A 12,613-nucleotide genomic window follows, 5' to 3' on the forward strand; every position below is an offset into this window, starting at 1 on the left:
AAATAATAACTTTAAAATACTTGCTTATATGTTTATCTGATTTGCTCAGAAAGAATTTTATGACCATCAGTACAAACAAATCTGTGCATAAAGCCAAAATCAGGGAAGTAAAACATTTTTTTAAATAGTTAATGTCATACAGATGCTGAAGTGACTGATGAAGCATAACTCTAAGATAACTTGAACCTTCTACTTTACTTTTTTTCAGAATATAATGTTTTATCTATTCAGGGGCATTAGGAAGCAAATGTAAAAAAGTTGTGAAAGGACTTTTATGAGAGAGAACCTTGCCTCTGGGTAAGTAAAAGGGATTGCTAAAGACTTGTGTCGACAAGGAGGGCTCTGAGTGACTTCAAAAGGAGAAACACTTTAACAGAAATGTGAGCTTTCAGGGGAAGCTTTCCCCAGCTTTTAAACTTTGAGGTCACCAGAGGCTACTTAAACACTACTTACCTTAGCAGTGGATCAATCAAGTTCTCTTTCACATACACTGAATTGTAGATGTGACTCCATTCATCTTTTATCCATGTGTTCAGGTGCAAGTCATTGAAGAAGAACCTAAGAAACTAATAATAAGTGGTTACATTTAAATATGAATGTTGGAGACATGGTGTAGTCTTATAAGACTACAGAAAGATAGTTGCTTTTACTACAAACACTGCTGAAGAACTTGCTTGTATTTGACCTTGTAATTACAAACACAGATGCTTGGTATTTTTAGGTTCTTATTAGCTGGTAGACAGTCCCATGTCTTTTAGCTCTATTTTGTGAGACATGCATAGATACTAAATTTTTTTTTGTGGCAAAATAAAATATAAACTACAACATAGAGATGTGTTGATTCATCTTTAATTTGCTTCAAACATTGTGGAAAAAAAAAAGATTGTTGTTGTCTTATATATCAAGAGGTCTATTATCGTTATAGTGCAAGGATTCCATACCACCAGAGTTTCATGCCTCCTCAGTGTTTCTCATAGGCATCTCCTCAAAGCACTGACTCTTCCTGATCCTTGTAGTAGTCATCTGACTCCTATTCCCATCAATCCACTCTTTTATAATGCTGTTCTTATTGGCTACAGGTGTGGCCTTCTCACATTAGACCTGCTCCTAATCTTTGGTAATTAGTTCAGCTGCAACTCTTTAGGGGATATGATTACATTCTATACACCTTCATTTACCCATAATGTATCCCCCGACAGGTTTTATTCAAAATTAATTACTACTGGAAAACACTGATTTTAGTAGAAATTTACAGTAGAGTTTCAGAGTCTAACATACCCAAGTGGACTTCTGATTATCTAGAACTAGAAGATCCATGAAGCCAAGAAATATGTCAGGCCAGACACTGCACCTGAATGATTTCAATTCTTTTCAGCTCCCTGGGAACTGGGCAGAGATAATTGGTGAAAACTATACTAAATGCTATACAATGTGGCTTTTTCTTTTATTGAAATATAATTAATTGGCATATTCCCATTAAAAGAAAAGACTGAAATTTGGCACACATACATTATAGGGGTCTACATGCTGGAGAAATAACAACTAACATTTGAACTTTTGTTTGCCACTCCAGTTCACCAGAAGGTCAAAAGCCTTTCTTTAAATCTTGAAGTATTCAAATGGCCTTTTGAAACACTCTTGAAAAATGGCACTCAGATTCAGCCTGCATCATTTACAGCAATGTAAATTCCAAACTTGAACCTTAGCTCTTCCATTAAAATTATTGGAAATGAAAGTACAAGTATGGTGCTGAAATAATCACAGTAAAAGCAAAAAGGTCCAGTAAATAATTTTGACATTATGAGACATACTGGGAAGCAGTGCCCTGTCACTTTGAGAAGCTTCAAATGGAGACTTGCAGAGCTTATTAGATGAGACTTGGCATGAGCCCCACCTTAAGTTGTTTTACACAGAGCCATGGAATTTTTGTATTGAGTTTTTAGTTCTGCAGAACTACCAGGGAGCTTCTTAATTCAAATGTGGTGCCAGGCCCAAGGTGCCTCAGAACTTTGTGAATAATTCAGCTCCAAACAACTCAGTTTTGACTCAAGGTGTTTGCTGCAGATGTTCAACAGATCTAGAAAACCTGCTACTTGAAATCCATAGTCTTGATGGGACCATTTCCAAGGAATTAACCTTTAAATTTAGCCATATTTTAATCTACTGTGCTTTTGGTAGTCAAAAGACTGATCAGCACTGCAGGACTAAATGAATATTACCCCCTTGGATTTCCATTCTTGTCTTGAAACTGCTCCCTAATTTTGCAGGTGTCAGCTTATCAACACACCATCCAAAAGAAGCTTTTTCATCCCTAAAAGCTTGATTATAAACTAAGTGTTGAATTGTGAAGAAGTGGGGTTTTTGATGCTTCCAGGTTCTGTGGTGTTTAATATACTTATGGTGAGGGATGCAATTCATCCCATTGATCTAGAAATACATTCATTGTCCTTACAGAGGATCTTCCACTGTAGCACATGCATATTGGATTTCATTTGTCACCTAAGAGTAATTTGTACTTCTGCAATGTGTAAATACAATGCCAAAAGTCTAGACTGAATTCCTGCCTTCCACCAGAAAGGATGCATGGTGTAGACACTACTTCTACCAGTGATTGTAACAAAATTGCACATCCAGTTAGCCCAGCAGTTGGTGTGATTACAGTGAACATATCCCCTACCACAGCACTGATCTCATGGGAAGCCCTGACTATACATGAAGTTTATAAAAACCCATGGAGACAAGTGTGCATACAGGGACTATAATACAGTATTGATCATGAGCTAAGACACTTAAAATATTACAGACCCTGAGGTTTGAGCTGGTTTCAAATTTCTAGGTATTCAGAGAGCTCACAGAAATAGATGTACTACAGGTGGTGACTTGTAAATATTCCAGGTTTTTTTTCACTAGCTTCCATTAAGCTGAACTCCTCTGTGTCCTCTTCTACAGCCCAGTCCATCCTCAAAGGCTTCAGTTTAGTTTTCCACTACAGTGCCATGTGAAACCACACCTCTGAATTGCTGTTTCAGCTCTCACTGACTCTCTGCCATATTTGCTGTAACTATCTTTTACAAAGCAACTCAACTAACTTTTCAAGGCAGATGAAACTATAATAAAGGCACCCAATGATTTCTAGCTGCTGTATTTAACAGCTGGCTTTTACAGCTTGAGGCTTCCTACAGTCCTGTACTGGTTACTAACACTTCCCCCTAAATTAAAACAAATAGGTAATTATGTGATTGATAAAATGCTATTATATACTCCTGAGGTACAGAGAATGGTTAACTGTGTAATCAGATATCAACACTGTGATGTATATTTTTGTACTGTCTTAGTCACAGTCCTCAGAGAAATACTACAGTAAGGATATGCCACAATATGCATCATACTAGAGAATTCATGGAACACAGCCCTGGAATGGTCATCCAGGCACTGAAGGGATTGCAAATGGCAATGTAGGATGACTGGACATCATTTCTGACCAGCGTGTGCCTGAATCAAAGTCCACAATCTTAGTATGGATAATCCCTATCACAGATAGTGGTAAGACAAAAGAAACGTTTCTGTTTTGTGAACTGAATTGCTAGGAAAAATCCCTAATATTTTTGTTTTGTCTCTGGCCACATGTGACACAGGAGGAAAACCCAATATCAGCAGTCATTGCTTTTAAAGCAACAGAATGAGGCTTCTCTCAGATTTCTGTTTGGATGTCACCAGGCTCTGTCTCCTTAGCAAAGTCACTGGTAGTCATTTGGTAACAGCATTATTCTACTTACTCCTCTGTCTTGAACATTCCAAAACTTTCACTACTCAGACAGCATGATAATGAAGAACCATTTCCCTTCTGGAAGTGATGGAATTACACCAGCAATGAATTGTACCCATGTTTATATTTTCATGTATATTCTGGCTGTAGTAACACAAGTGTGTCTAATTAAAGACTGTTTTGTAATGCACTTTTACAGGTGGGCTGAATTAATACCTTACTTTTGAGAATTTGAACTTAATATTCTTAACACACTTTTACACAGTGGGATCATACAGATTTCTAGAGAACAAATAAAAAATGGGAAACTTCCTCATCTGGTATTATCTTTACATCCATGTAGGCATTTGCAAAGCTGAAATGCTTACATTCACAATATAAGGTTTTGAATCTTGAGTTAAGGAATTAACTTCAGGAAACAGCATGTTCTGTTTCTCCACACACATCAGCCACTGCCTGAAAACATTATTCACCCAACTTAGACTGGTTTTACCCTCCATCCACCATGAGGCTGATCATGTCATGCTATTCCTACCTCATCTTAAATTCTATTACAGTGCCCAGTTCTTATGTAGTGATATTCCTTTGATTATCTCAGTAACGTAGAACTGCTTTTAGAAGAAATCAGAACATGAAGCAGAAAAAACAGGTTCTTAACCGCTAGAAAGAAAACCTTTGTATTTTGTATTTTTTACAAGACAATTCAGAAATTACAAAGCTGTTTACTTCAACTTTTTATTTCAATGGTGTATTTTCTCTAACACACAAACCCTTAAACTTTAAAATAAATGTAGAAGAATAGCATGTAGAATAATAGAATACAAAAATAGATTTCAGCCAGCAATGGCTAATTTCTTAAAAGGATAATCACACTAAAGTTACAAGAATGGGTTTTATCCCATGGTTCTGTAATAGCATAAAAATTTTTTGCATGTATTCTTAATATTATGGGATGAGAGCTTGTGATTTGCTGTTCAAGCAGATGAACATGTGTAAGTGAGGTAGCATTGTTATTCTGCCTAACTGAAAATATTTGAACATTCATCAAACACAGGGAAACACTGTGACTTTGAGTTGAATGGATTCCACCATAGAGGTCTTCAAGAGAAAGGTTTTAAATCTCCCATAGGTTGACATCATTCACCTGGAGACTATTCATTCATTTGAGTGAGGTTTATCTGCACGATGAAGAAAATTCCATCATCCTGTGATGTGCTAAATTTATTTTTAATTGAAGTAAATCTGTCCTACATAAATATATGTGAATATTTTTTCAGTGTCCTAACTGAACTCAGACACAATAGTCATCAGGCAAAACCTAGAGGTCAGCATCCTGAAGGAGGTTCCCAAATTTCTGATAACTTTTGTTGCTAAGGCCGTAGATCTGCCTTCTGCTCTTTCGTCTCTGTTGCTGGGGGGACAAAATGCTGCTTCTAAACCCTCTGCTGCAGGTGCATTAATTTAATCTAGCATCACTTTGGAGACAAAGAAACTGTTCTAATACAAGAAAAAGGAAATCTAGGTACCATGGTGATGAGGATCTAGAAAGATAATTAAGCAAACCAAGTCACACCTGCTACAATGATAGCAGGTGCACAACATTGGAATATGCAGCACTTCCCTATCAGAAAAGAGTTATTCCAGACAAGGAAAGAGGCATTATCTAAACCAGAACATCAGGGCACTGATGCTTAAGCCACATAAAGCTAGATGAATGGAATCAACAAGAGGTAATTGGCATGATGTGGGAAAATTGTGTTGCTAGCTGAATGAGCTCAAGATGCATCCAATCCAGTAGCTCCTGGCTAAGATGTTTACCAAAGAAGGGCCTGGGAGAGTATTTTAGACAGAGTGATTTGTCTGTCTACCAGATTATGATAATTCTTCCAGCCACTCCTCTGTTCTTTTTAACTGTTAATGAAATATATAATTTTTGTCTCTGAATGGAATTAATAATAAGCATTCCATAGTAAGTCCATCCAAAACCAGACAATTTAACCTAGTCTGTCCCTATTGCAAAGCAACTCTACTCATTAAAGAGACACTGGCATCCACATGAACATTCAAAGTAATCACTATAAGGATAAACCTTAGGCTTTTGAGTATTAATTATTAAAATTTGCCTATCTCTTTAATTCCATCTTTGTTATTCAAACAGTGTGTTTGGGCTATGCTTTGAAACATCTGGATAATCAAAGGTTACAGATGCTGTGTCACCAGTGATTTAATTTTTAGCCCATTTTCCTGAGAAAACAGGGCTTATGAGAAAGCACTGCTGCTCAGTTTATCCCTCTGCTCCTCTGTACAACATAGCTTTTAAGATAATTAGCACTTTGTTTTTGAAAGAGAAGCAGAAGATAATTATATTTCTACAGTTACAATAAAAAATAGCAAAAAATAGTGGAGGAAACCTCAAATTCATTACTTCAGAAAAGGACAGGGAAGCAGAATATTTTTGTCCCACTTTTTATTTGGCCACAGTGGTTTGGTCAGTTGCACGTTGTCCCAGGGCAGTTGGTACATGCATAGCTCCAAGCCAGCCAGTGTTTTTTTGGGAAGGAGAAAAAGTGATGGAAGCACCATAGGCTTGATAATGAAAGTGGCAGTGGATTGTTCAAGGGAAGGAAAAACACTAAACATCAGGAACTGCAAGTTTCAATAGAGTCATTGCATATGGAAAAAAATATCTCCTGTCTAAAGTTTCACAATTTAAAAACTTGGTTTTGAAGAAATAATGTGAGCAGAGAAATAATGAAGAAGAAAGAAAAAGAAATAATGTGAGCAGAGGCAAGAGTGAGTGTGCAACTTAGGACAATTGTAACTGACATAAACTGTAAATTATGTGATTATTTGACCTTCTCAGATTATATAAAATACATTTAAATTGATCTTTGACTGAATATAAGAATCCCCCTGTAAATAAAGAAATTGAAGGGTTTTTTGGTAAAAAATACTAATTTAATTTCTGAATTTTAACAGAAAATAACAGTAATTTCTCAATTTAATTTATTCTCAAAGTTGAGAAAAGTTATCTGATTATTCAAGCACAATGAAGAGATAATTATTTTTTTTAAATGTTTTGTACCTGTTGCATTTTTGCAGTGTCCAAGGATTTCACAATTCTGCTGAAGTGCTGAAGACCAATCTCTTCTAGTTGAAAAGTAGCTAGATAACAGATAACTATCAAAAGATACATACATTTAAAATACAGCTGGCAATTCTAATAAACCTATGCTCAATTCTAATAAACCTATACTATACCTAATAATCCTATACTCAATATACTCTGTGATTTAGACTGTTACCTTAATTTTAAACAGTTTTGATAGTGAATTTTTCAACATACTCTGGTTTTAATGTTTTCAGAGAGGATAGCTCTTACTTTTCAGTTACAAATTCATAGTTTACTATACATAACTATGTTATAGATAACGAAAAATTCAAACATAAAATTTAATAGTTCTAGTATTTACTTTGCTTTTTTTTCCAAGTGACCATATTTCCTAAAATGTTGTAACCTTTGTTTTTATTCTGAATTGGAATAAAATTAAGTTCTTAAATTGTGAAATTTCAAACCTGAATCTTGCACCCTCTATGGCAAGTACACACTTCAATGATCTTAGAGGTCTTTTCCAACATAAATGATTTATGATTCTATTCTATGATACAGGAAGAGGCACAGTCAGTACTGTGAAATTTTAGTAGACCTGTAAAGTTCATGGGCTCCTGTATCAGCTTTCATTTGTCCCCACTCACTTTGATCAATCAGGTTTCACTTACAGTGCAGTGTTTTAGCTGCCACCAAACTGTGATGGTAAAATCAGGAAATTCTGGCCAATGTGCTGCAGCCAGCTCAGTGTATCTTTAGGCTTCAATCTCTTGTGCTTTAGTTCAGCAACATATTTAATCAGTCTTAGCAGAATATACATTTATCTCCTACAAGCTTTATTAAATTCAAATCTGCTCACACATAGCAACAGCCTTTATAAGCAGCTTTGATCATTTAAGTGTCAATGCAGCTTGGCAAAGGGAATCACAAGCAGCTTAAAAAAATGTAAGCCAATGACCTTAGACTCTCAACTTGTTGATAAAGGAAAATTTTCTGTTCCTACCCTCTGCCTATGATTAATGGAAGCTTTTGAGTGGACCAGTCCTGACAATCCAATTATAGCATCACTCAGCTTAAAGGTATAATTTATGTGCCCCAGACAATGAAAAACATGGCTCTGGAGAAATGGAGACAATGAAGCATTACCATTCAGAATAAACTCCATACACTAATAATTTCATCCTTGACAGTGCAGGCTCCCTTTTGTTTGTTGTTTGATTTAGATTTCTGTATTTTTCCAGATTGTGACAGAAGCGACCAGAATTGTAATAAAAATTTAGTAGCTTTTAAAACATAAAATGTAGATATATTTATATTAGATACATTTCTTTGTATTTTTCAACCACTTTGAATTAAACTGACTTTTAAATATACCCACAAAGATTCAGAACTTATCTGACTTAGAGAAGCAGTGACAGAGGTATTTGGGATTCCAATTTATTTGGGGACTTGATAGATCAACCTCAGCATATATTTATTAAATAAATAGCAGAAAATATTTTTAAAATTAATTTTTCATGTACTTCTCAATACCTAAAATAACTTTGGGACTAGTAACTACTCTAATTAACTGGATAGAAACTATAAGATAAGTTGTATCAGAACTGATTCTACCCAAGTAACTAATAAAATGAAAATAATTGACCTCACTCCTGGAGATAGATGGTAGTATCTTAAGTTACTTATGTCATTGTGATGGTCAGTAATGAAGAAACCCACACATGGATAGAGACAATTGTGTCTGGAACTGTGAGATGTGATGTGATCCTCAGCACACAGAGCTTTGTTACACATTTTTGTGTCTGAATGGCAGAGGTACTGGGTTGCATAGAAGAGAATAAAGGGAAATCATTGAAGGATGGCTAAATGTCCAAGATGCTTCTTCCAGCCCCTGATCCTATTTTCCAACTGCATCTTACTCTTCTTAGGTAAAATTCCAGTTAACATCTGTAAGATTTCAGACTAAATAACAATTTCAGGTTTTGGACTTCCCATTCATTAGGGCATTAGAAAAGGTCCTGTACTTCACACTGCACTAAACACAATGAAAGTGCTTCCAATGTAATATAATACCAAGACTTATACTAGTAAAATTATATTTTTTGAAATTTTGTGGTAAATACATGTGGTATTGTAAAGACAACTTACCTATATAGAGATTACGCTCAGAAATGGGGCAGTATCTCCCATCCTGAACATAAAAGGCATTCACCACCACATCCAATATGGATTTATATTCTGTGCATCCTGCTAGTGTATCCAATACAAATTTTTCTTCTGTCACATTAAGAGTCTATAAAGATACAAATTTAATAATGATTAATGTGTTCTGGAGAGCAAATAGTTGTGTGCAAAAAGTACAATTATTTTGAAGTAACTGGAAAACATGAACAATGAACATCAGTGCCTTTGATAGGGCTGCTGCCCTTCTAATACTATCAAATAAGGGCAGTCCTAGCAAACTAATGGCCCTTGTTAAGTAAAATGTAACTTTCTCCAATGTTAAGTGTTCATTTTGCCTGCTGACATAAGCATTGAGTTAAATGACTTTCGTGTGTGAATGTCAGCAATTGATACAAAGAAAATCTGAAGTCTCTGAGCTATGAGCAATGATTAACTTAATCAACAGTATGAGAAAGTTTCAGTTTCAGGGAAGGTTTCCCTCAGGAAACCTCTTCTTTGTGGGTGAAGTCTGTGCTACTTAGGGAGACTAAACTGAGGGGAGAAGCGAGGCAGAGATTATGGGAAAGACTCTTAACTGCTACTGAGACCCAACTTTGGAGAACATGGCTGATTTAAGCTAAACCAGTAAATTCCAGGATTCTTTTTAATGCAGACTGTTTCTTATCCAGCTAATGCTCCTGGTCACTTGTAATGCTCATGCAGTATCCCAAGAGAACAGGAGAGTGGGATGGCCCCTTCCTTCTGGATCCGACCCCATAAACCCTTTAAAAAGTCTGAATGCTCCTCAACTTTACAGAGAGTTTCAATCACAATAAATAACCTATGCAGTATCTGCTACTATATGAGATAAACTTCTAGGATGAGCCACCTTTAAGCATTGCAATAAAATCTGAGGCCCAGACCAGTTTGTTATTACATGAATTGAAAACGGCCAGTCGAGCTATGACAAAACGACAAACAATAATGATCCTTTGATTTTAGGAGGTTACATAAGAAGGCAAGAAAAAAGGCTAAGTGCATCTTCTGAAAAGGTGTAGTCATAGTTTGATGGGTGATCTCTCCCAGAGCTCAGAGGTGTGGGAACAATGGAACTGCAATAATGTATCAGATGAGATGTTCACCTTGCCTGCTAGGCTGTTACCCTCTTCATTACTGTATTTTCCTAATGTGATTAATTTCTACTTTATGGGTGTTATTAGAGGCTGTTGGATGGAACTCTGTGAGTTTTCTGATGAGTGACACTATACAGGGCTTTGAGATCAAGCAAATATAAGGCAAAACTTTAAAATTACCATTTTAGTATTTAAATGTAAAAAATTATGCAGAAGAATTCAAAGTGTGTTTTCTCAGGTTGTCATTCAGACCAAGCATAATTTTTTTTCACTACTCCTGTTCAAAACCCAGATTTCATTCCTTTTAATTTGTGCATCGTCACCAGGAAAAATTAGGAAAGAAACTGAAAAAAATCTTAAAATATGAAAAAAAAGAAAAAAAAAGAAGGAAAGTATGAACACCATCTTGCTAAGCACTGAGGATTCTTGTGAGGCACACAGTTCATTCCAAATACACCTTTTATGGATGAAGATTTAGGTAACAAAGAAAACTCATAAATCTAAGCCCCTATTAAATGATGAAATACATATATATACATACATACATACATACATACATACATATATATATATAATATTTGATATGAAATCTCTAAGAATATTTGATATGAGATCTCTTAAGAATTTACTAAAAAAGGCAAAAGCAAACCTGAATAACTAAATGGCAAAGTCAGGATGTAGTTCCAGTAAAAACAGGATTGAGACATTTTGAATCTAAAACAATTGCTCCCTTGAGCAAATGGTGTTATTTATGAAGAAATTGCAGAAAATAGTAGCTCTGTTAATAAACAGAAAGTCCATCATAAAACTGGTCAAGCTTGTTGGAAACAAGCCTAACAGAAACTCTCTCAACTATCTCTGCTAGAAAGCTAAAATTTCAGTTGTTTTCAAGATCTTTATTAGATTAGAATCTCTGCATTCATGTTCTGTGTGATTTGATATGAAGTGCTATGGCAAACCTGGCTTTTCAAATACACTTTGCAGAGGTGGCCAAAAGTAGACAAACAGGTAGCAACAGGACACCACTTGTGCCCAAATCATCTCCTGTAGAGTGGAGGCTACAGCATAAAAATACAATTGCCTGTCTACATTTACCCTACTTTGCTGCTCTGAGTTAACAACTCTGTCAGAAGTGTTAGCATGAACACAGAAGTTCTTACTCTTGCTTACACCTTGAGCAAGAATGAACAAAACCACTACAAGGCCTTGAGACAAGCAAGAGGGTGACAGAAGGGCAGCCTGGGGACAGCTGTGCCCCACAGCACCAGCACTGACTGGCAGTCCTGGGGACCACAGGATAAAATGTCTTGTCATGAAACATAATCAGCTGAATCTGCTTTCAGCCACAGAAGGTACCAAATGTTCTGTTTCTACATGTAAAAATTGAGACTAGTTGAGCAGCCTGCAGCTGTGTCACCCAAGGAAGTGATCTCATCCCTACTCAACTAAACAAGACTGGGCAGGAGGAGGACTTGGATAGGAAATCCCAAAGGTGAGCCAGGTGTTGGTTAAGCCCTGCAGATAATCTAGTGAATCAAAACCTGAGCCAGTGCTTTCAACCAGTTAGAATACTCAATAGAAAGTGCATTGTGTCCTCTACAAATTTCATCAAGGGCATTTACAGTTTATCTGTATATCTGAAATAATAATGGCCTTGGGAAAGTAATGTGTTGGGTAGGTGTAATTTCTAGCACTAATTCCTAAATGAATTCTTTCTGTGGGGCTTTGTGCTGAGCTTTATGTCAGTGAGATGTATTTCACAGAAGGTCAAGTGATCCTGAAATGGTACAGTATGACAGATTGTATATTTATAGCACCTTTTGTATGAGGTTTTCAAAACACTTCACTAGCATTAATTGTATTTAATGAGATTGCTTTTGGCTAACATAATTTTGTACATGCAGGAACTGTGGCATGGAGCAGGTAAGAGATTTGCTTCAAGCAACACAGTAAGTCATTGGTGCCAACAAGAATTAATAAACACTAATTTATTCTGTCCATCAGAGCAACTTTTTACCTTTTTACACTTTAATCACATATTTTCTGAAACAACTAGCAGCTAGCTAAGTTTGCAAGTATGTCTGAACCCTTCAGTGTAAGGAAGGCCAGATAATTTACAGGTGAAGGTAACACATGCAGTGATCATCTTCTGTTCATTGAATATTAAAAATATCAGAAGACAAAACAGATACAAATATCTGACAGTATTCTCTCTATGCCATTAAAATTCAGCTTTTTCTGATTACTAAGTGTTTAAGTTGTTAAAAAAAACCAATTCTGTCTGAATTTATCCTGAATGTTGCTGGGAAGAAAATGTGATTCTTGTCTAATTATATGCTGATTGGTTTTACTTCCCTCTTTTGGGAAGACCCTAATACCTGTAGCCTGCTTCCATGTGTTTTTCCTGCTCTGTGGCACAAAGCTGTAGCTGGGAATCAGTCA

At 36.0% G+C, this 12,613-nt stretch overlaps 1 protein-coding gene across 1 annotated transcript in view; it reads right to left on the reverse strand.

The window, feature by feature from the left end:
* The window catches only part of CFAP99 (cilia and flagella associated protein 99), a 52,790-nt gene that overhangs the window by 29,887 nt on the left and 10,290 nt on the right, over window positions 1-12,613 (reverse strand). Inside the window, exons 3-5 of the mRNA XM_066549221.1 lie at window positions 9,024-9,168; window positions 6,852-6,946; window positions 454-566 (exon numbers count right to left, since the gene is read on the reverse strand). Coding sequence (XP_066405318.1) covers window positions 454-566; window positions 6,852-6,946; window positions 9,024-9,168 — 353 coding nt within the window. The remainder of the gene's footprint in view (window positions 1-453; window positions 567-6,851; window positions 6,947-9,023; window positions 9,169-12,613) is intronic.

This window comes from Molothrus aeneus, chromosome 4 (assembly GCF_037042795.1).
Source record: "Molothrus aeneus isolate 106 chromosome 4, BPBGC_Maene_1.0, whole genome shotgun sequence".
Taxonomy (NCBI): domain Eukaryota; kingdom Metazoa; phylum Chordata; class Aves; order Passeriformes; family Icteridae; genus Molothrus; species Molothrus aeneus.